A 23,017-nucleotide genomic window follows, 5' to 3' on the forward strand; every position below is an offset into this window, starting at 1 on the left:
ATTTTTGGTGGAGATGGAGTTTCTCCATGTTGGTCAGGCTGGTCTCGAACTCCAACCTCAGGTGATCCACCTGCCTCAGCCTCCCAGAGTGCTGGGATTACAGGTGTGAGTCACCACGTCCAGCTAATTTTTGTATTTTTAGTAGAGATGGGGTTTTGCCATGTTGTCTAGGCTGGGCTTGAACTCTCGACCTCAGGTGCTCTACCCACCTCGGCCTCCCAGAGTGCTGGGGTTACAGGCGTGAGCGAATGTACTCGGCCCTCTACAGTCTTTTTTTATTTTTTAAGATGGAGTTTCACCATATTGGTCAGGCTGGTCTCGAACTCCCGACCTCAGGTGATCCAGGCCCTTACAGTCTTAAACTGGGACGCCACCTATCCAGCGTGTTACCATCAAAGTGTTTGTGGGTCACGAGGAGAATGCCCACCAGCTGAGTCCCTTGTTCTGGGAAGCTGGTCTGCGGTGAAGGTGAACTCTGCGTGTGGCTGGAGATAGATGAGCTCTCAATTCCTGGATGCCCAGCCCAGCTTGAGTGCAGAGAAACGTCACACACCGCAGACCACACAACCGCACACTCATTCGAGATTCTCATAGTTTAGCAGACAACGTGATTCCCAGGCTTACAAAGTTAGCCTGTGTGCCGGGCGAGGCGGCTCACACCTGTCATCCCAGCACTTTGGGAGGCCGAGGCACGCGGATCACCTGAGGTTGGGAGTTCAGGACCAGCCTGGCCAACATGGAGAAACCCCGTCTCTACTAAAAATACAAAACTTAGCTGGACATGGTGACTCACACCTGTAATCCCAGCACTTTGGGAGGCTGAGGCAGGAGGAAGGGAGGGAGGGGAGGAGATGGAGGGAGGGGAGGGGAGGGAGGGGAGGGGAGCAGTGGAGAGAAGGGGAGGGGAGGGGAGGGAAGGTGAGGGAGGGGAGGGGAGGGGAGGGGAGGGGAAGGGGAGGGGAGGGGAGGGGAGGGGAGGAGTAGAGAGGAGAGAAGAGGGGAGGAGAGGGGAGGGGAAAGGAGGGAAGGGGAGGGGAGGGGAGTGGAGAGGAGGAGGGGAGGGGAAAGCAGGGGAGGGGAGAGGAGAGAGGGGAGGGGAAAGCAGGGAAGGGGAGGGAAGGGAGGGAAGGCAGAGGACGGAATGGGAGGGGAGGGGAGGGCCGGGAAGGGCAGGGAGGGGAGGGGAGGGGGGGAGGGGAGGGGAGGAGAGGGAGGGAGGGGAGGGGAGCAGTGGAGAGAAGGGGAGGAGAGGAGGGGAGGGGAGGGGAGGGGAGAGGAGGGGAGGGGAAAGCAGGGAAGGGGAGGGAAGGGAGGGGAGGGGAGGGCCGGGAAGGGCAGGGAGGGGAGGGGAGGGGAGGGAAGGGAAGGGAAGGTAGCACCTGTGTAAATCCTGATCGTGGATTGCTTGTGTGTGTGTGTGTGTGTGTGTGTGTGTGTGTTCCTGTCAATTGTATCTTTCAAAACGAAGCGTCACTGTGTTTCCTGCGTGTTATCATTTCCCGAGCTTCCTTTCTGCCTTTTTAAAAAGGGAGTGAGCCGTGCCCGTGAGTCACACGCGGTCTCCTCCACGTAGGTGCCCGAGGGGCCTCACTTCTCGCTCCTGCTCCAGGCATGAGGACGTTCCTTCTGCTGTGGGGAGCTGCAGTCTTCCTGCAGGGAGGCCGGGTGACTTCGGGGCAAGCGGCAGCAGGTAAGACACGACCCCTCGCCTGCGTAAAGTGTGCTTTATTCAAACGTCCTCTTCTTGTATGTTTGCTGTGGGGTTTCCTTTGTAACCAGGCTCTGCTTTCTTGTAAAACTTAGTGACGGTGGAGGTTTCATTCATTCATTTTTTTTTTTTTGAGACTGAGTCTCACTCTGTTGCTCACTGCAACCTCCCCCTCCCAAGTTCAAGAAATTTTCCTGCCTCAACTTCCCAAGTAGCTGGGATGAGACATATGCCTTCTTGGTGGCCAGAACTACACTAGGAATTCTGTGTGTGTGTGTGTGTGTGTGTGTGTCTGTGTGTCTGAGTGTTTATCTATTGATGCATTGATTGGCAGATATATTAATTTTTAATCTCTCCATCAATTTATCTCATCTGTCTTTTCCCATTCGTCATCTATTATTCATCCATCCATCCACCATCCATCCACCCACTCATGCATTTACCCAGCCATAAACCCACCCACCCACCCACGCATCCATCCAGCCACCCACCCACACATCCATCCACTCACCCTTTCACACACATATCCATCTATCCACTTGTCCATCTATCCAACCATCCACCTACCATCCACCCATCTATTATCCATCCATCCATCCATCCTCTAGTCCACTCATCAATCCATCATCCACCCATCTACCATCTATCCATCCATCCATCCACCCATCAATCTGTCATCCACCCATCTACCCCCCTTCCATCCATCCATCCATCAATCAACCCATCCATGCATCCGTCCATCCATCCATCCATCAATCAACCCATCCATGCATCCGTCCATCCATCCATCCACCCACCCATCCATCCATCTAGCAATACATACATGCACCCACCCATCAAACTATCCATCCACCCATGCATTTACCCACACTTTTATCCATCCATCCCTCCATCCACCAATACATCCATGCACCCACCCATTCTGTCATCCAGTTATCCATCCATGCATCCATCCATGCATCCATCCATCCATCAATACATCCATGCACCCACCCATTCTGTCATCCACTTATCCATCCATCCATGCATCCACCCATCAATCTGTCATCAACCCATCTACTATCTATCCATCCATCCATCCACCAATTTATCCATGCACCCACCCATCCACCAATCCATCCATCCATCCATCCACCAATTCATCCATGCACCCAGCCATCCACCCACCAATCCATCCATCCACCCACCCATTAATCCATCATCCACACATCTACTATCCATCCATCCACCCATCCATCCATCCACCAATACATCCATCCACCTACCCATCAAACCATGCATCCACCCATGCATTTACCCACACTTTTATCCATCCATCCATGCATCAATCCACCAGTACATCCATCTACCCATCCATTCTTTCATCCACTTATCCATCCATCCATCCATCCACCCATCAATCCATCATCCACCCATCTACCATCCATCCATCCATCCATCCACCAATACATCCATGCACCCACCCATTCTGTCATCCACTTATCCATCCATCCACCCATCAATCCATCATCCACCCATATACCATCCATCCATCCATCCATCCATCCCTCCATCCAATACATCCATGCACCCACCCATTCTGTCATCCACTTATCCATCCATCCATCCATCCATCCCTCCATCCAATACATCCATGCACCCACCCATTCTGTCATCCACTTATCCATCCATCCACCCATCAATCCATCATCCACCCATATACCATCCATCCATCCATCCATCCATCCCTCCATCCAATACATCCAGGCACGCACTCATTCTGTCATCCACTTATCCATCCATCCATCCATCCATCCATCCATCCATCCATCCACCAATACATCCATGCACCCACCCATTCTGTCATCCACTTATCCATCCATCCACCCATCAATCCATCATCCACCCATATACCATCCATCCATCCATCCATCCATCCATCCATCCCTCCATCCAATACATCCATGCACCCACCCATCCTGTCATCCACTTATCCATCCATCCATCCATCCATCCATCCATCCCTCCATCCAATACATCCATGCACCCACCCATCCTGTCATCCACTTATCCATCCATCCATCCATCCATCCCTCCATCCAATACATCCATGCACCCACCCATTCTGTCATCCACTTATCCATCCATGCATCTATCCATCCATCCACCTATCTATCTGCTCATCCATTTATCCATGCATCCACTCACCCATCCACCCATCCATCCACTTGGCTCCCGTCTGTACACCCACCTGTCCATCTATTCATCCACCCACCCAGCCATCCCTATCTATCTGTGTCTGTCTATTTCTATCATCATCTATATAACTATTTATCTAACATTACTATGTATCCATCTACCCTGCAGGTACCTCCACTTAGACTCCAGCATGGCAAGTTTCACTCTAGCCTATATTCTAAACCTGTAACTGACTTCTCTCACAGTGACAGATGTGGCTCCCCTCGTCCAAAATATGGTTATAAAACATCCCCATTTACCACTTTCAGAATTGCAAACCAAGCCATCCTGAAACCTCAAACCTACTGAAGTCTCAGTAACCTTTCAAGCAAAGATGGAAGGACTTCTCATTTCTTTTTCTTTTCTTTTGAGAAACATCAAGATGTTAAAAATTCAATCACTTCACTTTTTGTTTGTTTGTTTGTTTGTTTGTTTTTTGATATCGAGTTTCACCCTTGTTGCCCAGGCTGGAGTGCAGTGGTGCGATCTCAGCTCACTGCAACCTCCGCCTCCTGGGTTCAAGCGATTCTCCTGCCTCAGCCTCCCGAGCAGCTGGGATTACAGAAGTGCTCCAGCGCACGTCCGGCTAATTTTTTGTATTTTTAGTAGAGACGGCGTTTCACCAAGTTGCCCAGGATGGTCTCGAACTCCTGACCTCAGGTGATCCGCCCGCCTCAGCCTCGCAAAGTGCTGGGATGACAGCTGTGGCCAGTCCTCTGTGGTTTTTAAATCAGCATCTCATTGTTAGGAAGAAAGTGCTTTTAGAGTGAACTTCACGTGTCTCTTTGTGTCCAGGAGAAGGAATACAGGTTCAGATAATCTACTTCAATTTAGAAGTCGTGCAAGTCACGTGGAATGCCAGCGACTACTCTGGGACCAGCTTGACTTTCTTTTACAGGTAAATGATCTCTTCTGAGCGGTCTGCAATTTGGGAATGACAGAAATCGAAGGTGTGAGGCTTCACGGTCTGAAAGTCTCAATGTTTGTTCTCTGCAACCCTCAGCCCTCACTAAAACCACAAGCCCGTTTCCCCAACCTTCTTGCTAAGGGATAGCTGAGTCATGGTTGAAAATCACCTACATTATTAATTTTTATGTTTTTTTGAGATGGAGTCTCACTGTATCCCCAGTCTGGAGTGCAGTGGCGTGATCTCGGCTCACTGCAACCTCCGCCTCCCGGGTTCAAGCGATTCTCCTGACTCAGCCTCCTGAGTAGCTGGGATTACTGGTGCGTGCCCCCACATTCGGCTAATTTTTGCATTTTTAGTAGAGACGGGGTTTCACCATGTTGGCCAGGCTGGTCTCGAACTCCTGACCTCAGGTGATCCACCCGCCTCGGCCTCCCAAAATGCTACGATTATAGGTGTGAGCCCCCACGCCCAGCATGTATTTATTTATTTTTTGAGGTGGAGTCTCATTCTGTTCCCCAGGCTGGAGTGCCGTGGCGAGATCTTGGCTCACTGCAACCTCCGCCTCCCGGGTTCAAGCGATTCTCCTGCCTCGGCCTCCTGTGTGGCTGCGATTACAGGCGCCCACCACCACGCCTGGCTATTATTCTGTATTTTTAGTAGAGACGGGGTTTCACCTTCTTGGCCAGGCTGCTTTCAAACTCCTGACCTCAGGTGATCCACCCGCCTCAGCCTTCTAAAGTGCTGGCATTAGAACTTGGGGAGGCCGAGGCATGTGGATCACAAGGTCAGGAGTTCAAGACCAGCCTGGCCAACATGGTGAAACCCAGTCTCTACTAAAAATACAAAAAAAAAAAAAAAAAAAAAATAGCTGGGCGTGGTGGCAGGCGCCTGTAATCAATCTCAGCTACTCAGGAGGCTGAGGCAGGAGAATGTCTTGAACCCGGCAGGTGAAGGTTGCAGTGAGCCGAGATCTTGACACTGCACTCCAGCCTGGGCGACAGAGACTCCATCTCAAAAAGGGAAAAAAAAGGCCGGGTGCGGTGGCTCACGCCTGTAATTCCAGCACTGTGGGAGTCCGAGGCGGGTGGATCACGAGGTCAGGAGTTTGAGACCAGCTTGACCAACATGGTGAAACTCTGTCTCTACCAAAAATGCAAAAATTAGCCGGGTGTGGTGGCAGGTGCCTGTAACCCCAGCTACGCAGGAGGCTGAGGCAGGAGAATCGCTTGAACCCGGGAGGCAGAGGTTGCAGTGAGCCGAGATCGCGCCACTGCACTCCAGCCTGGGTGACAGAGTGAGACTCCGTCTCAAAAAAAAAAAAGGGAAAAAAAAGGGCCGGTATTACAGGCATGAGCAAGCTCACCCAGCCTGAAAAACCACCCAGATTCTTCACAGGAGGTTGACACAGAGCTTTGTTCACTCAGGGCTCTGGGTGAACTTGAAATCTTGTCTGCTAGGCAGCTCAGGAGGCAAAGACTCCGTCTCTGAAATCTTCCACGGCGGGTAATCCGGGGCCACCTGCGCCCCTGTGTTTCCCTGTTGTGGGCTCATTTTGCCTTGGCCCAGACCCCTTAAGGCATGTGGCTGAGCGTAGCAGGAAGGGTTTTTCCAACACATTTAGTCAGAATTCAGTGAACAGGAGGAGTGTCATGGGTGGTTGATTCTTCAGTTTGATAGCAGAACAGATAACAGGAACAGGAAAGCATACAGATCAGGGAAGTTTTAAAATGCAGTTATTTGGAAAATAAGACTCATACTTGGGAGAAGCATCACCTCACATGGAGAACCCCACATCCCTCCCCTGTGAGCTGAGGGCCTCAGGCCTGTCATCCGAGCACTTTGGGAGGCCGAGGTGGGCGGATCACCTGAGGTCGGGAGTTCGAGACCAGCCTGGCCAAGATGATGAGACCCCGTTTCTACTAAAAATACAAAAATTAGCCAGGCGTGCTGGCGGGTGCCTGTAATCCCAGCTGCTCGGGAGGCTGAGGCAGGAGAATATCTTGAACCCAGGAGGCGGAGTTCGCAGTGAGCCAAGATCGCGCCACTGCACTTCAGCCTGAGCGACAGAGCGAGACTGTCTCAAAAATAATAACAATTATGATAATAAAAAGTCTCACGGAAATAAAAAAAAAAAAAGGGCTGGATTTTCCCCTCTGGTGACTCTGAAAGTTAAACCACACAGCTTTCCTGGGGTGCATTAATAAAGCATCATATGCTGGGCAGCTGAGCTCAACAGATAGTTATTCTCACATTTCTGGAGGCCAAAAGTCCTAAATCAAGGATTGGGCAGGGGTGAGATCTCCAGCATCCCTGGGCTTGTGGCCCCTATCACTCCAGCCTCTGCCTTCATCTCCACGTGCCTTCTCGTCTGTGTTCTTTGCTATCTGTTATAAAAAATATTCTGTTTTTTTTTTTTTTGAGACGGAGTCTTACTCTGTCACCCAAGCTGGAGTGCAGTGGCGCGATCTCGGCTCACTGAAACCTCCGCCTCCCGGGTTCAAGCGATTCTCCCGCCTCAGCCTCCCGAGTAGCTGGGATTACAGGTGCCTGTCACCATGTGTGGCTAATTTTGGTGTTTTTAGTAGAGATGGGGGTGGGAGGGTTTCAATATGTCGGCCAGGCTGGTCTCGAACTCCTGACCTCGTGATCCACCCACCTCGGCCTCCCAAAGTGCTGGAATTCCAGGCGTCAGCGACCGTGACCGGCCATAAAAATATTCTAATTGGATTGTGGGCCCACATTCAGCCAGGATGCTTTTATTTCAGTCCTGACCTAATCATATCTGCAAAGACCCCGTTTGCAGGTAAGATGCCTTTCACAGGTTCTGGGAGTGGGGACGTCAGCGAGTGTGAGTTCTGTAACGTCACATTTCAGCGCCGTACGGGAAGCATTCCAGGGGTTTAAGCGTTTGTGAGAGGACGATTTTCTCTTTGGACAGGTCTGGCTGTACTTAGCTGTTAGGAAGGGTCATTGAAGTCAGTGCCGAGAGATCCTAGCTGGGGACCAGCGTGACAATGTGAAGTGAGAAACGGCCATTATGTGTGTTCCATGCTATTTTAAAAATCACTTGAACCCGGAAGGCAGAGATTGCAGTGAGCCGAGATCACACCACTGCAGTGCAGCCTGGGCAACAGAGCGAGACTCCGTCTCAAATAAATAAATGCATAAATAAATAGGGGAATGAATCAGAGATGCCTTCTGGTGCCCTTGCCTACACACACACACACACACACACACGGACACACACAAAGACACACACAGAGACACAAAGACACACACACACAGACACACACACGCGGACACACATGACACACAGGCACACAGACACATGGACACAAATGCACACGGACACACATGACAAACGCACACACACAGACACACACAGACACACACAAAGACACACAGAGACACAGACACACACAGACACACACACGGACACACACAGAGACACAGAGATACACACACAAAGGCACGCACAGACACAGACACACACAGAAACAGACACAACAGACACACACACAGACACACAAACACACACACACAGCACACAGACGGACACACAGACGGACACACACAGACAGACACACAGAAACAGACACACAGACACACAGACACACACAGCACACAGACACACACGGACACACACAGCACACAGACACACACACAGACGGACATGCACACACACGACACAGACAGACACAGACACAGACACACACACACAGACGGACACACACACACAAACACAGACACAGACACACATACAGACATACACAGACACAGGCACACATATACACAGATACACAGACACACACACACAGAGACACACAGACCCAGACACACAGACACAGGCACACATATACACAGATAGATAGACACACACACACAGAGACACACACAGAGACACAGATACACACAGACACACACACAGGGCGCAGTGGCTCACGCCTGTCATCCCAGCACTTTGGGAGGCCGAGTCGGGTACATCACCGGAGGTCAGGAGTTCAAGACCAGCCTGTCCAACATGGTGAAACCACGTCTCTAGTAAAAATACAAACATTATCTCAGGAGGCTGAGGCAGGAGAATCGCTTGAACCCCGGAGGCGGAGGTTGCGGTGAGCCGAGATTGCGCCATTGCACTCCAGCCTGGGTGACAGAGTGAGACAAAAAGAAAGAAAGAAAGGAAGGAAGGAAGGAAGGAAGGAGAGACAGAAAGAAAGAAAGAAAAAAGGAGGGAAGTAAGGAAAGAGAAAGAAAGGAAAGAAAGAGAAAGAAAAAAAGAAAGAAAAGAGAAAAGGCACTGTTGCAAAATGTCAAAGAGAAAGAAAGAAAGAAAGAAAGAAAGAAAGACAGACAGACAGACAGACAGAGCAAGCGAGCATGTTGGTAACTGGTGTCGTTTTAAACCACAGATTCCAGTCTGATGAGGCCTATCACCCGTGCCCCAAGTACATTGTCCACCAAGGTCACACCTCGGGGTGCCTCCTGGACGCAGAGCAGAAAGACGACATTCTCAATTTCTCCATCAGGAACGGAACGCAACCCGTCTTCAGCGCGAGTCGCTGGATCTATGAGTACCGTAAGTATCCCAAAGCGAGCTCATCATGCTTTTCAGTATTTCCTTCAGCGCATTCCCGTAAGTACTGGAAAGCAAGCTCATGCCGGTCCCCGATCAATGATTACCATAACTATTGTACAGCAAGCCCACCATAGTTTTCGGTATTTTCTTCAGCGCATTCCCGTAAGTACTGGAAAGCAAGTTCATGCCGGTCCCCGATCAATGATTACCATAACTATTGTAAAGCAAGCCCACCATAGTTTTCAGTATCTTCTTCAGCGCATTCCCGTTAAGTACTGGAAAGCAAGCTCATGCCGGTCGCCGGATCAATGATTACCATAACTATTGTAAAGCAAGCCCACCATAGTTTTCAGTACTTTCTTCAGCTCATTCTCCCGTAAGTACTGGAAAGCAAGCTCATGTCGGTCGCCGGATCAATGATTACCATAACTGTTGTAAAGCAAGCCCACCATAGTTTTCAGTACTTTCTTCAGCGCATTCCCGTAAGTACTGGAAAGCAAGCTCATGCCGGTCCCCGATCAATGATTACCATAACTATTGTAAAGCAAGCCCACCATAGTTTTCAGTACTTTCTTCAGCTCATTCCCGTAAGTACTGGAAAGCAAGCTCATGCCGGTCCCCGATCAATGATTACCATAACTATTGTAAAGCAAGCCCACCATAGTTTTCAGTACTTTCTTCAGCGCATTCCCGTAAGTACTGGAAAGCAAGCTCATGCCGGTCGCCGGATCAATGATTACCATATCTATTGTAAAGCAAGCCCACCATACTTTTCAGTATTTTCGTCAGCTCATTCCCGTAAGTACTGGAAAGCAAGCTCATGCCGGTCGCCGATCGATGATTACCATAACTATTGTAAAGCAAGCCCACGATAGTTTTCAGTACTGTCTTCAGCTCATTCCCGTAAGTACGAGAAAGCAAGCTCATGTCAGTCGCCGGATCAATGATTACCATATCTATTCTAAAGCAAGCCCAGCATAGTTTTCACTATTTTCTTCAGCTCATTCCCGTCAGTACTGAAAAGCAAGTTCATACCAGTCGCCGGATCAATGGATTACTGTAGCGATTGAAAATCAAGCTCACCACCCCTTCTCTGCTAAAAAACAAAAAAATTAGCTGGGCGTGGTGGTTGCACGCGTGTGTAATCCCAGCTAGTGGGGAGACTGAGGCAGGAGAATCGCTTGAACCTGGAAGGCAGAGACTGCAGTGAGCCGAGATCACACCACTGCACTCCAGCCTGGGCAACACAGTGAGAATCCGTCTCAAATAAACAAATAAATAAATAGGGGAATGAATCAGAGATGCCCTCTGGTGCCCTTGCCTACACACGCACACACACAGACACACACACACAGACACACACACTCACAGACATAGACACACATACACACAACTACACACACACAGACACACAGACACACACAGAGGCACACAAACACAGAGACACATATGCACAGACACAGACACAGACACACACAGAGACATATGCACACAGACACACATATAGACACAGATGCAGACACACAGACACACATACATTCATAGACACACAAACACACACAGACAGACACACACAGACACACACACTCACAGACATAGACACACATACACACAACTACACACACAGACACAACAGATACACACACACAGACACACACACTCACAGACATAGACACACATACACACAACTACACACACAGACACACACAGAGGCACACAAACAGACACACACTCACAGACATAGACACACATACACACAACTACACACACACACACAGATACACACACAGACACACAGACACACACAGAGGCACACAAACAGAGACACATATACACAGACACAGACACACACAGAGACATGCACACAGACACGCATATACACACAGACGCAGACACACAGACACACATACATACATAGACAGACAGACACACGAACACAGACACACACACATAGACACACACAGACACACATACAGATGCAGACACACACAGACAGACACAGACACACATACACACAACTACACACACAGACACACACACACAGACACACACAGAGGCACACAGAGACACATATACACACAGACACATATACACACAGACACAGATAGACACAGACAGACACACACAGAGACATATACACACAGACACACATATACACACAGACGCAGACACACAGACACACATACATACATAGACACACAAACACAGACAGAGACACACAAACACAGACACACATATACACACAGACACACACAGACACACATACAGATGCAGACACACAAACAGACACACATACAGACACACATACACAGACACACACAGACACACACAGACACACAGACACCCATAGACACAGACACACACAGACACATGCACATCTCACCCATTGGGTTTTCTTTCTTTCTTTCTTTCTTTCTTTCTTTCTTTCTTTCTTTCTTTCTTTCTTTCTTTTCTTTCTTTCTTTTTTCTTTCTTTCTTCTTTCTCTTTCTTTCTTCTTTCTCTTTCTTTCTTTTCTGTCCATCTTGTTCTTTCTTTCTTTCTTTTTTTTCTTTTATTTCTCTCTTTCTTTCCCTCCCTCCCTCTCTCTCTCTCTTTCTTCTTTTTCCCTCCCTCTCTCTCTCCCTCTCTCCCTTTCTTGTCTCGGTCTGTTGCCCAGACTGGAGTGCAATTGCGGGATCTTCACTCCCGGAACCTCTACCTCCCGGGTTCAAGTCATTCTCCCGCCTCAGCCTCCCAAGGAGCTGGGACGACAGGCGCCCACCACCTCGCCCGGCTAATTTTTGTATTTTTAGTAGAGATGGGGTTTCACCATGTTGGCCAGGCTGGTCTCAAACCCTCGACCTCAGGTGATCCGCCCGCCTCGGCCTCCCAAAGTGCTCGGATGACAGGCCTGAGGCCCTCAGCTCAGAGGTGAGGGATGTGGGGTTCTCCCCGTGAGGTGATGCTTCTCTTATTTCTTCTTCTCAGTGAAACCCGGCTCCCCAAAGGCCGTGAGCTTTGAGTGGCATCAGGACGCAGTCACGGTGACGTGTCCTGACCTGTGGTACAAGGATCTCCTCTATGAGGTCCAGCACCGGAGCACCTTCGACTCCACGTGGCAGGTGAGGCGGGCGGCCGCGACGCAGGGCCATGGTGGCTGAGCGTACCCCGGACACGGGCTGTGGGACACGCTGTTTATCAGAACCCAGGTCCCCTCGGGCTCCACCTTCCTGAATTCCACTCCGCTGTTTCTTCCTGAGACAGCTGTAGTCCAGCTTGGCTTGTCCGTGGCGCTCTCTGTGTCTCTGAGGGGGCTCCAGAGAAAAAGAACCGATAATATGTCTGTCTGTCCATCACTCTGTCTATTTATCTATCTATGAATCTGTCTATCTCTCATCTATCTGTCTGTTTATGTGTCTATCCATCTATCCATCCGCCTGCCGTTCATCTATCTATGTATGGATCTATCTATCGTCTATTTATCCATATATCTATCTATCCATCTGTCTATCATCTATGTCTATTTATCTATGTATGTGTCTATCTATCTATCTATCTATCTATCCATCCATCCGTCTGTCTGTTCATCTATCTATGCATCTATCTATCATCTATCTATTTATCTATGTGTCTATCTATCCTTCTGTCTATCATCATCTATGTCTATTTATCTGTCTATGTGTCTGTCTATCCATCTATCCATCCGTCTGTTCATCTGTTTATGTATCTATCTATCCATCCATCCGTCTGTTCATCTATCTATCCATCTGTGTATCTATCTATCAATTGATCTGTATACGTGTGTATGTGTGTATCTATCATCTATCTGTATCTATTCATCTATCTATGTATCTATCCATCTATCTGTCTATCAATTGATCTATATATGTGTGTATCTATCATCTATCTATAGATCTATCAGTTGATGTATATATGAATGTATGTATCTATCTATCTGTCATCAACTTGTATCTATTTTCTCTATCTCTGTATCTTTCAATCTATTTTATGTATCGACTGTCTTTGTTCTCTATCTGTGTCTGTTTTATCTATCTACGTGAGACCAATCATCTGTGTCGTAATCTCCACCTCACCTATCATCTCTATCTACCTGGCTATCTGTCATTTCTCTCTATTCTGTCACCTACTATCCTATCGATCTATGTATTTATCTATCACCACATGTATGTATGTATGCTCTATCATCTCTCTGTATCATCTGTCTATCCATCATCTATCTATGAAATCTATCATCTGCTTTATCTATCATTTCTTTGTCTATCTCTCTATTCCTATCCCTCTATTATCTCTATCTCTACCTGTCTACGTACACACAGACACACACACACAGACACACATACACACACAGAGACATACACATAGACACACACAGACATACACACTGATACGTGCACTCAGAGACACAGACACACACACTCAGATACACACAGACACATTCAGATACAGACGCACATAGACACATAGACACACACAGTCACACAGACACACAGGGACACACACACTGACAGATACAGTCAGACACACAGACACACAGACACACACACATACACACACAGATACACAGACACACACAGTGATACACACTGAGACACACATATGCAGATACACACAGGGACACACATGCAGATGCAAACACAGACACACACAGACATAAAGACACAGACACACATACAGACATACAGACACACACAGAGACACAGACACACACACTGACACACACATACAGACACAAACACAGACACACACACATAAACACACACAGAAACATTCAGACACATACAGAGACAGATACACAGAGACACACAGGGACATACATGCAGATGCATACACAGACACACACAGACACAGACAGGCACACATACACACATACAGACACACACAGAGAGACACATAGACACACACACGGAGACATACAGACACACAGAGAAACAGACACACAGACACACCCACACACACATACACAGACACACACAGACATAGACATACACACACATACAGACACACAGAGTCACAGACACACACACAGAGACACACACAGACACACACACATACACACACATACAGACACAGACACAGACACACACACAGACAATACAGACACACACATATACACACACAGACACACAGACACATACAGACATACAGAAACACAGACACAGACACACAGAGACACACACATATACACACACAGACATAAAGAAACAGACACAGACACACAGACACACAGACACACAGACACACACATGGACACACACAGAGACACACAGACACAGACATACAGAAACACAGACACACAGACACACACACATACAGACACACACACACATACACACACGGACACACACACAGACACACAGGCAAATCAGCTGAGGTCAGCCATTCCAGACCAGCCTGGACAACCTGGTGAAACCCTGTCTCTACTAAAAATACAAAAATTAGGTGGGCGTGGTGGCGTGGGTCTGTTTTCCCGGCTACCTGGGAGGCTGAGACCTGAAAATTGATTGAACCCGAGAGGCGGAGGCTGCACTGACCTGATACCCTGCCACTACACTTCAGCCTGGGCAAGCGAGCAAGACTCCATCTCAAAAAATAAATAAAAAAAAAACCTAATAAAAGAAAATAAAGTAAATACAGCCTGGGTGCGGTGGCTCACGCCTGTAATCCCAGCACTCTGGGAGGCCGAGGCGGGTGGATCACGAGGTCAGGAGTTCGAGACCAGCCTGGACAAGATGGTGAAACCCCGTCTCTACTAAAAATACAAAAATTAGCTGGTTGTTATGGCAGGCGCCTCTAATCCAGCTAGTTAGGAGGCTGAGTCAGGGGAGTCACCTGAAAGGGCCTAGGTTATGTGACTCATCATTTTGTGTGTGTGTGTGCGTGTGTGTGTGTGTCTGTGTGTGTGTGTTTCTCCAGTCCAAAGAAAGAGACACGTGCAATGTCAGCATAGAAGGCTTGGACGCCGAGAACTGCTACTCTCTGCGGGTGAGGGTGAAGGCCGCACACGTCGCCTACGGGTCAGACACGTACCCCAGCGACTGGTCGGAGGAGACGCACTGGCAAAGAGGACAGCGAACGGGTAACGCTTGTTACGCAGCACAGCCGCGCACACACACCGCTACATGGAATAGAACATGTACACGTATCTTTATATCCGCTTATAACTACACAGATGGACACAGGCCGGGCGCGGCGGCTCACACCTGTAATCCCGGTGCTGTGGGAATCTAAACAGAGAAGAACAGAGAGACCAAAAGACCAAGAAAATTAATTTCCTTCTGTCTCTTCTCTTTTCTTTTCTTTCTTTTTTCTTTCTTTCTTCGTTTCTTTCCTCCTTTCTCCTTCCTTCCCTCCTTCCTTCCTTTCTCCTTCTCTCTTTCCCTCTCTCTCTTTCTCCCCTTTTCTCCCCTCCCCTTCCCACCCCCTCCCACCTCCGTCTCCCCAACCCCTCCCCTCCCCCCCTTACCCCTCCCCTCCCCCTCCTCTCTCCACTCCCCTCCCTTTTCCCTTCCCCTCCCCCTCTGTCCCCCTCCCCTTCCGTCTCCCCTCCTCCTCCCCTTCCCCTTCCCCACCCCCTCCCCTCCCCACCCTCCTCCTCCCCTTCCCCCTCCCCACCCCCTCCCCTCCCCACCCTCCCCCTCCCCTTCCCTCTCCCCTCCCCCTGACCTTCCCCCTCCCCTCCCCTTCCCCCTCCCCACACCCTCCCCTCCCCACCCTCCTTCTCCCCTTCCCCCTCCCCACACCCTCCCCCCTCCCCTTTCCCCTCCCCTTCCGTCTCCCCTCCTCCTCCTCTCCTCTCCCCTCCTCCCTCTCCCCCCTCTCCTTTCCCATCCCCTCCCCCTCCCCTTTCCCATCCCCTCCCCCTCCCTCCCCCTCCCCTACCCTCTTCCCTCCCCCTTTCCCCTCCCCTCATCCCGCCCCGCTCACCTCCCCCCCACCCTCCCCTACCCCTCCCCTTCAACTCTCCCCTCCCCTCTCCCCTTTTCCCTCCCCTCCCCCTCCCCTCCCCTCACCTCTTCTCCTTCCCCCTCCCCTCCCCTCCCTTCCCCTCCCCTCCCCTCCCCTTCCCTTCCCTTTCTTTGTGAGATGGAGTCTCGTTCTGCCGCCTAGGCTGGAGTACAAAGGAGAAATAGCTCACCGCAACCTCTGCCTCCTGGGTTCAAGTGATTCTCCTGCTTCAGCCTCCCGGGTAGCTGGGATTACAGGCACCCACCACCACGTCCGACTAATTTTTGCATTTTTAGTAGAGACGGGGTTTCACCATGTTGGCCAGGCTAGTCTCGAACTCATGATGTCGTCATCCGCCCACCTCAGCCTCCCAAAGTGCTGGGATGACAGGTGTGAGCTACCGTGGGTTTATATCTATGAAGATAAATAGATGTAGGCTTTGCGCAGGGGCTCACCCCTGTCTTCCCAGCACTTGGGGAAATCCAGGTGGGCAAAAATGACCCGGGCATGGTGGTGGGTGCCTGTAATCCAAGCTACTTGTGAGGCTGAGGCAGGAGATTCGCTTGAACCCAGGGAGGTTGCAGGGAGACCAGATTGGGTCACTGCACTCCAGCCTGATGACAGAGCAAGACTTCCTCAAACACACAAAAAAAACAAAAAAAGAACTCAATATTGTTATATTGAAATCAATATCTTTATAAAGACATAGATACATGATAGAGCTCTGGCAGATGATAAAGATACATAATAGCTCCGGCAGATGATACAGATACATAATAGCTCCGGCAGATGATACAGATACATAGTAGCTCCGGCAGATGATACAGATACATGATAGCTCCGGCAGATGATACAGATACATGATAGCTCCGGCAGATGATACAGATACATGATAGCTCCGGCAGACGATACAGATGATACATGGTAGCTCCGGCAGACGATACAGATGATACATGGTAGCTCCGGCAGATGATACAGATACATGATAGCTCCGGCAGACGATACAGATGATACATGGTAGCTCCGGCAGACGATACAGATGATACATGGTAGCTCCGGCAGACGATACAGATGATACATGGTAGCTCCGGCAGACGATGCAGATGATACATGGTAGCTCCGGCAGACGATGCAGATGATACATGGTAGCTCCGGCAGACGATGCAGATGATACATGGTAGCTCCGGCAGACGATGCAGATGATACATGGTAGCTCCGGCAGACGATGCAGATGATACATGGTAGCTCCGGCAGACGATGCAGATGATACATGGTAGCTCCGGCAGACGATGCAGATGATACATGGTAGCTCCGGCAGACGATGCAGATGATACATGGTAGCTCCGGCAGACGATGCAGATGATACATGGTAGCTCCGGCAGACGATGCAGATGATACATGGTAGCTCCGGCAGACGATGCAGATGATACATAATAGCTCCGGCAGACGATACAGATACATAATAGCTCCGGCAGATGATACAGATACATAATAGCTCCGGCAGATGATACAGATGATACATAATAGCTCCGGCAGATGATACAGATGATACATAATAGCTCCGGCAGATGATACAGATGATACATAATAGCTCCGGCAGATGATACGGATACATAATAGCTCCGACAGATGATACGGATACATAATAGCTCCGGCAGATGATACAGATACATAATAGCTCTGGCAGATGATTCGGATACATAATAGCTCTCGCAGATGATACAGATGATACATAATAGCTCTGGCAGATGATACAGATACATAATAGCTCTGGCAGATGATACAGATACATAATAGCTCCGGCAGATGATACGGATACATAATAGCTCCGGCAGATGATACAGATACATATTAGCTATATGATAGATAGAAATGAATGTATGCACAGATATAAATAGATGGATATAGCGTAATATAATAAAAGATAGGTCGGTTGAATGACATGATGGATGGATGGAACCTGAGTTTGGGAGTTCGAGACCAGCCTGACCAGCATGGACAAAGCCCAACTCTTCTAAAAATACAAAGTTAGCCAGGCGTGGTGCTGCATGGCTGTAACTCCAGGCACTCAGGAGGCTGAAGCAGGAGAGTCGCTTGAAGCTTGTGGTGACCAAAACTCCATCTCGAAAAACAAGTGTGTCTTCAGGGGGCATATGTTTCTTTTTTTGTTTTTTCACTTTTGTTTTTTGAGATGCGTTTTGCTGTCGTCACCCAGGCTGGAGTGCAGTGGTGCAATCTCGGCTCACCGCAACCTCCGCCTCCCAGGTTCAAACCATTCCCCTGCCTCAGCCTCCTGAGTGGCTGGAGTTACAGGCCCGTGGCACTATGCAAGGCTAATTTTGTATTTTTAGTAGGGTCTGGGTTTCTCCATGCTGCTCAGGCTGGTCTCGAACTCCCAACCTGAGGTGATCTGCCCACCTCGGCCTCCCAAAGTGCTCAGATGACAGCTGTGAGCCACCTCGTATGTTTTCAGGGGCATAAATAAATGTCCACAGTCAGAAATTAGCCGGGTGCGGTGGCTCATGTCGGTAATCCCAGCACCTTGGGAGGCCGAGGTGTGTGGATCGCCCGAGGTCAGGAGTTTGAGACCAGCCTGGCCAACACGGTGAAACTGCATCTCTACTGAAAAAATACAAAAAAATAAGCCGGGTGTGGTGGCCTGTAATCCCAGCTACTCGGGAGGCTGAGGCAGGAGAATCGCTTGAATCTGGGAGGCGGAGGTTGCCGTGGGCTGAGATTCCGTCTCAAAAATAAATAAATAAACGAATAAATAAAATAAAATACTTGCTGACGCTGACATATTTAAAAAAAAAAAAAGGCCATATATATTTAAAAAAAAAAAGCAAAAAAGTTCACCCTGTCATCCCAGCACTTTGGGAGGTTGAGGCAGGCTGATCACTTGAGGTTGGGAGTTCGAGACCAGCCTGGCCAACACGGTGAAACCCCGTCTCTACTAAAAATACAAAAATTACCTGGGTGTGGTGGTGGGTGCCTGTAATCCCAGCGACTCTGGAGGCTGAGGCAAGAGAATCGTTTGAACCTGGGAGGTGGAGGTTGCAGTGAGCTGAGATCGCACAAAAACCCCCCAAAACACAAAACACACACCCAAAAAACCAAACAGCAGCCTTTTCGTTGTGTTTTAGGCTCGTGCTCAGAGACGCAAAAGCCTCCCAAATTCACTTTAATTTCCAGCCTGGCTGTCCTGGTGATCCTGCCTCTCCTCCTCCTGTCTTTATGGAGATTACAGAGGTAAGGACGACTCCTGCTAACCCCCTTACACGCATTGCTGGAAGGTTCTGCTTCCAAAACCTCTGTGGAGTGGGAAGCTCAATCCCGATAGGGTCCTGTCCCTGAGCCTCAGTTTCCAACCAATGCCCACTTTTCTGACGGTGCATTACAAGAAATCTGGGAGGAGCTCCATACTACAGGTGCAGAGAGATGTGGAATGTTCATTGAGAAATATTCTTTTTGGTTTTTTTTCTTTGGAACGGAGTCTCACCCTGTCACTCAGGGTGGAGTGCAATGGCGTGACCTCGGCTCACTGCAACGTCTGCTTCCCGGGTTCAAGCGATTCTCCTGCCTCAGCCGCTTGAGTAGCTAGGATTACAGGCGCCCACCACCACGCCTGGCTAATTTTGTATTTTAGTAGAGATGGGGTTTCATCGTGTTGGCCAGGCTGGTCTCGAACCCCTGACCTCAGGTGATCCGCCTGCCTCAGCCTCCCAAAGTGCTGGGGTGACAGGCGTGGGTCACCACACCTGGTGTAATTATTATACTTTTTAGTAGAGACAGGGTTTCTCCATGTTGGTCAGGCTGGTCTCGAACCCCTGATCTCAGGTGATCCGCCTGCCTCGGCCTCCCAAAGTGAACACAGAGAGAGAGATTTCTTCCTCATTTTAGGAGGCCAGTGATCTTATTCTACTGGGACACGACCCTCGTGACATGGTTAATTTTTGTATTTTTAGTAGAGACAGGGTTCACCATGTTGGCCAGGCTGGTCTCAAACCCCTGACCTCAGGTGATACACCGGCCTCGGCCTCCCAAAGGGCTGGGATGAAGCGTGGGCCACCACGCCCGGCCTAATTATTATACTTTTTAGTAGAGACAGGGATTCTCCATGTTGGCCAGGCTGGTCTCGAACCCCTGACCTCAGGTGATCCGCCCGCCTGGGCCTCCCAAAGTGCTGGGATGACAGGTGTGAGCCTCATTGCTCAGCCCTGGTGGGGTGTATATGAGGACCCGGAGGCAGGTTCTCTGGTGAGGAGGAGGAGGGGTCACGTGTTGGGTTCACGTGGAAGGCCCCTCCCTGCCTGGGTACTGGTCTCCGAGGGGCGGTCCTGGGCCTCTCCCTGGGGTCCCTGCCAGTGCTGCTTGGGGGCTGCAGTGCAGGTGAGCACGCTCTCCGTCTCTGTTTCAGAGTGAAGAAATGTCTCATGCCCAGCGTGCCAGACCCGAAATCCACCTTTCCTGGGCTCTTTGAGAAGCACGAAGGGAACTTCCAGGTACCCGCCCTCTCCCCATGCCTTCCCTTCTCTCCACCAAGCATATCTCCCTCAGTGACCCTTTCGGAGAATGACATTTAGGGCCGGGCGCAGTGGCTCACGCCTGTCATCCCAGCACTTTGGGAGGCCGAGGCGGGTGGATCACCTGAGGTCAGGAGTTCAAGACCAGTGTGGGCAAATAGTGAAAGCCCCCTCCATGAAAATAAAAAACAAAAAAAAGAAAAGAAAAGAACATTTAGGTTGCTACTCCAAAGACTGACTACTCCATAGTTAAGAAAGAAAAAAAGAAAGAAAGAAAGAAAGAAAGAAAGAAAGAAAGAAAGAAAGAAAGAAAGGAAGGCCAGGCGCAGTGGCTCAGGCCTGTCATCCCAGCACTTTGGGAGGCCGAGGCGGGTGGATCACCTGACATCAGGAGTTCAAGACCAGCCTGGCCAAGATCACGAAACCCTGTCTCTACTAAAAATACAAAAACTAGCCGGGCACCGTGCCTGCACCTGTAAGCCCAGCTACTCAGGAGGCTGAGGCAGGAGAATGGCTTGAACCCGGGAGGTGGAGGTTGCTGTGAGCCGAGATCGCACCGTTGCACTCCAGCCTGGGTGACAGCAAGACTCTGTCTCAAAAAAACAAACAAGAAACAGACAGAAAATCACAAACAAAAAAACCCAGAAATACTCAGGCCACAGTCTGGTGTTTCCATTGTGTTTGATCCAGAACATTCCCTCCCTCCTTCCCTCCCTCCCTCCCTTCCTTCTCTCTTTCTTTCTTCCTCCCGGCAGGAGTGGATCAGAGACACCCAGAACTTGGCCCACTTGAGCAGCCTGGCGGTCGGGGAGCCCGACGCTGGCCCTGAGGATCCCGTGGTGGTCCAGCTGACCAGCACCGAGCCCGAGCCACCCAGGACCGGCGGCCCACAGACCGGGGAGACCGAGGCCTCTGGGAGACCCCTGCAGGCTCCCCAGCAGCTCATCCAAGGCGGTGATGTGGTCACTCTCGCCGGCTTTACCTTCGTGATGAAAGACAGCTCCTACGTGGCGTTATGACGGACAGCCTACTCTCAAACTCAACGGTCAGGGTGTATCGGGATGCTTGAAGACCGTGGGAATTGTCTGGGAGACCCCCCTTCGTCACTGATGGTATCAAACTCGCTTTAAAGAAAAACTACCTCCAGCCGGGCGTGGTGGCTCACGCCTGTCATCTCTGCACTTTGGGAGGCTGAGGCAGGGAATCACCTGAGGTCAGGAGTTCGAGACCAGCCTGGCCAACATGGAGAAACCCCGTTTCTACTTAAAATACAAAAATCAGCCAGCTGTGGTGGCGGGCACCTGTAATCCCAGACACTCGGGAGGCTGAGGCAGGAGAATCGCTTGAACCCGGGAGGCGGAGGTTGCGGTGAGGTGAGATCGCGCCCCCGCACCCCAGCCTGGGTGACAGAGCGAAACTGTCTCAAAGCAAAGAAAGAAAAGCCACGTCCTCATTCACAAGCACCGTCTATCAATCTCACTTACACCGAGTGAGGGGTGTCAGATGCTCTGAGTAGACACCGAAATTACCCAGAAGAAACACTGAGTTTCACTAGGATCACCTTGTTCTGTGTGGGACGCGTGCGAGGGGAGACAGAGTCTCGCTCTGTCACCAGGCTGGAGTGTGGTGGCGTGATCTCACCTCACTGCAACCTCCGCCTTCCGGGTTCAAGCGATTCTCCTGACTCAGCGTCCCGAGTAGCTGGGATTACAGGTGCCCGCCACCACGCCCAGCTAATTTTTGTATTTTTAGTAGGGACGGGGTTTCACCATGTTGGCCAGGCTGGACTTGAACTCCTGAACTCAAGTGATCTGCTCACCTCAGCCTCCCAAAGTGCTGGGATTACAGTGTGAGCCATTGCTCCTTGTTGGGTCAAACCCAGCACTTTGGGAGGCCGAGGTGAGCAGATCTTCTCAGGTCGGGAGTTCAAGACCAGCCTGACCAACAGGGAGAAACCCCATCCCTACTAAAAATACAAAAATTAGCTGGACATGGTGGTGGGTGCCTGTGATCCCAGCTACTCAGGAGGCTGAGGCAGGAGAATCTCTTGAACCCAGGAGGCGGAGGTTGCAGTGAGCCGAGATCGCGCCACTGCACTCCAGCCTGGGTGACAGAGTGAAACTCTGTCCCCACCCCC

The 23,017-nt window shown here is 50.1% G+C and overlaps 1 protein-coding gene across 1 annotated transcript; it reads left to right on the forward strand.

The window, feature by feature from the left end:
* The first annotated feature begins 1,449 nt into the window (after positions 1-1,449).
* Positions 1,450-21,899, forward strand: CRLF2 (cytokine receptor like factor 2). The gene is made up of 8 exons (XM_064370952.1): positions 1,450-1,690; positions 4,721-4,823; positions 9,245-9,411; positions 12,380-12,513; positions 15,326-15,488; positions 19,501-19,606; positions 20,775-20,859; positions 21,636-21,899. The coding sequence occupies exons 1-8, from the start codon at positions 1,612-1,614 to the stop codon at positions 21,897-21,899; spliced, it is 1,101 nt and encodes a 366-aa protein (XP_064227022.1). The 5' UTR covers positions 1,450-1,611.
* Positions 21,900-23,017: the final 1,118 nt, after the last annotated feature.

The sequence above is a fragment of the Aotus nancymaae genome, unplaced genomic scaffold, assembly GCF_030222135.1.
Source record: "Aotus nancymaae isolate 86718 unplaced genomic scaffold, 86718_ANA_hifiasm-v0.15.2.pri h1tg000111l, whole genome shotgun sequence".
NCBI classification, from domain to species: Eukaryota; Metazoa; Chordata; class Mammalia; order Primates; family Aotidae; genus Aotus; species Aotus nancymaae.

Bases quoted from the DNA above. Each gene is read 5' to 3' on its own strand.
- CRLF2 (XM_064370952.1), top strand. From the start codon at position 1,612: ATGAGGACGTTCCTTCTGCTGTGGGGAGCTGCAGTCTTCCTGCAGGGA. The intron at 12,514-15,325 runs GTGAGGCGGGCG...GTGTTTCTCCAG, and splicing joins CCTTCGACTCCACGTGGCAG to TCCAAAGAAAGAGACACGTG. The intron at 19,607-20,774 runs GTAAGGACGACT...TCTCTGTTTCAG, and splicing joins TCTTTATGGAGATTACAGAG to AGTGAAGAAATGTCTCATGC.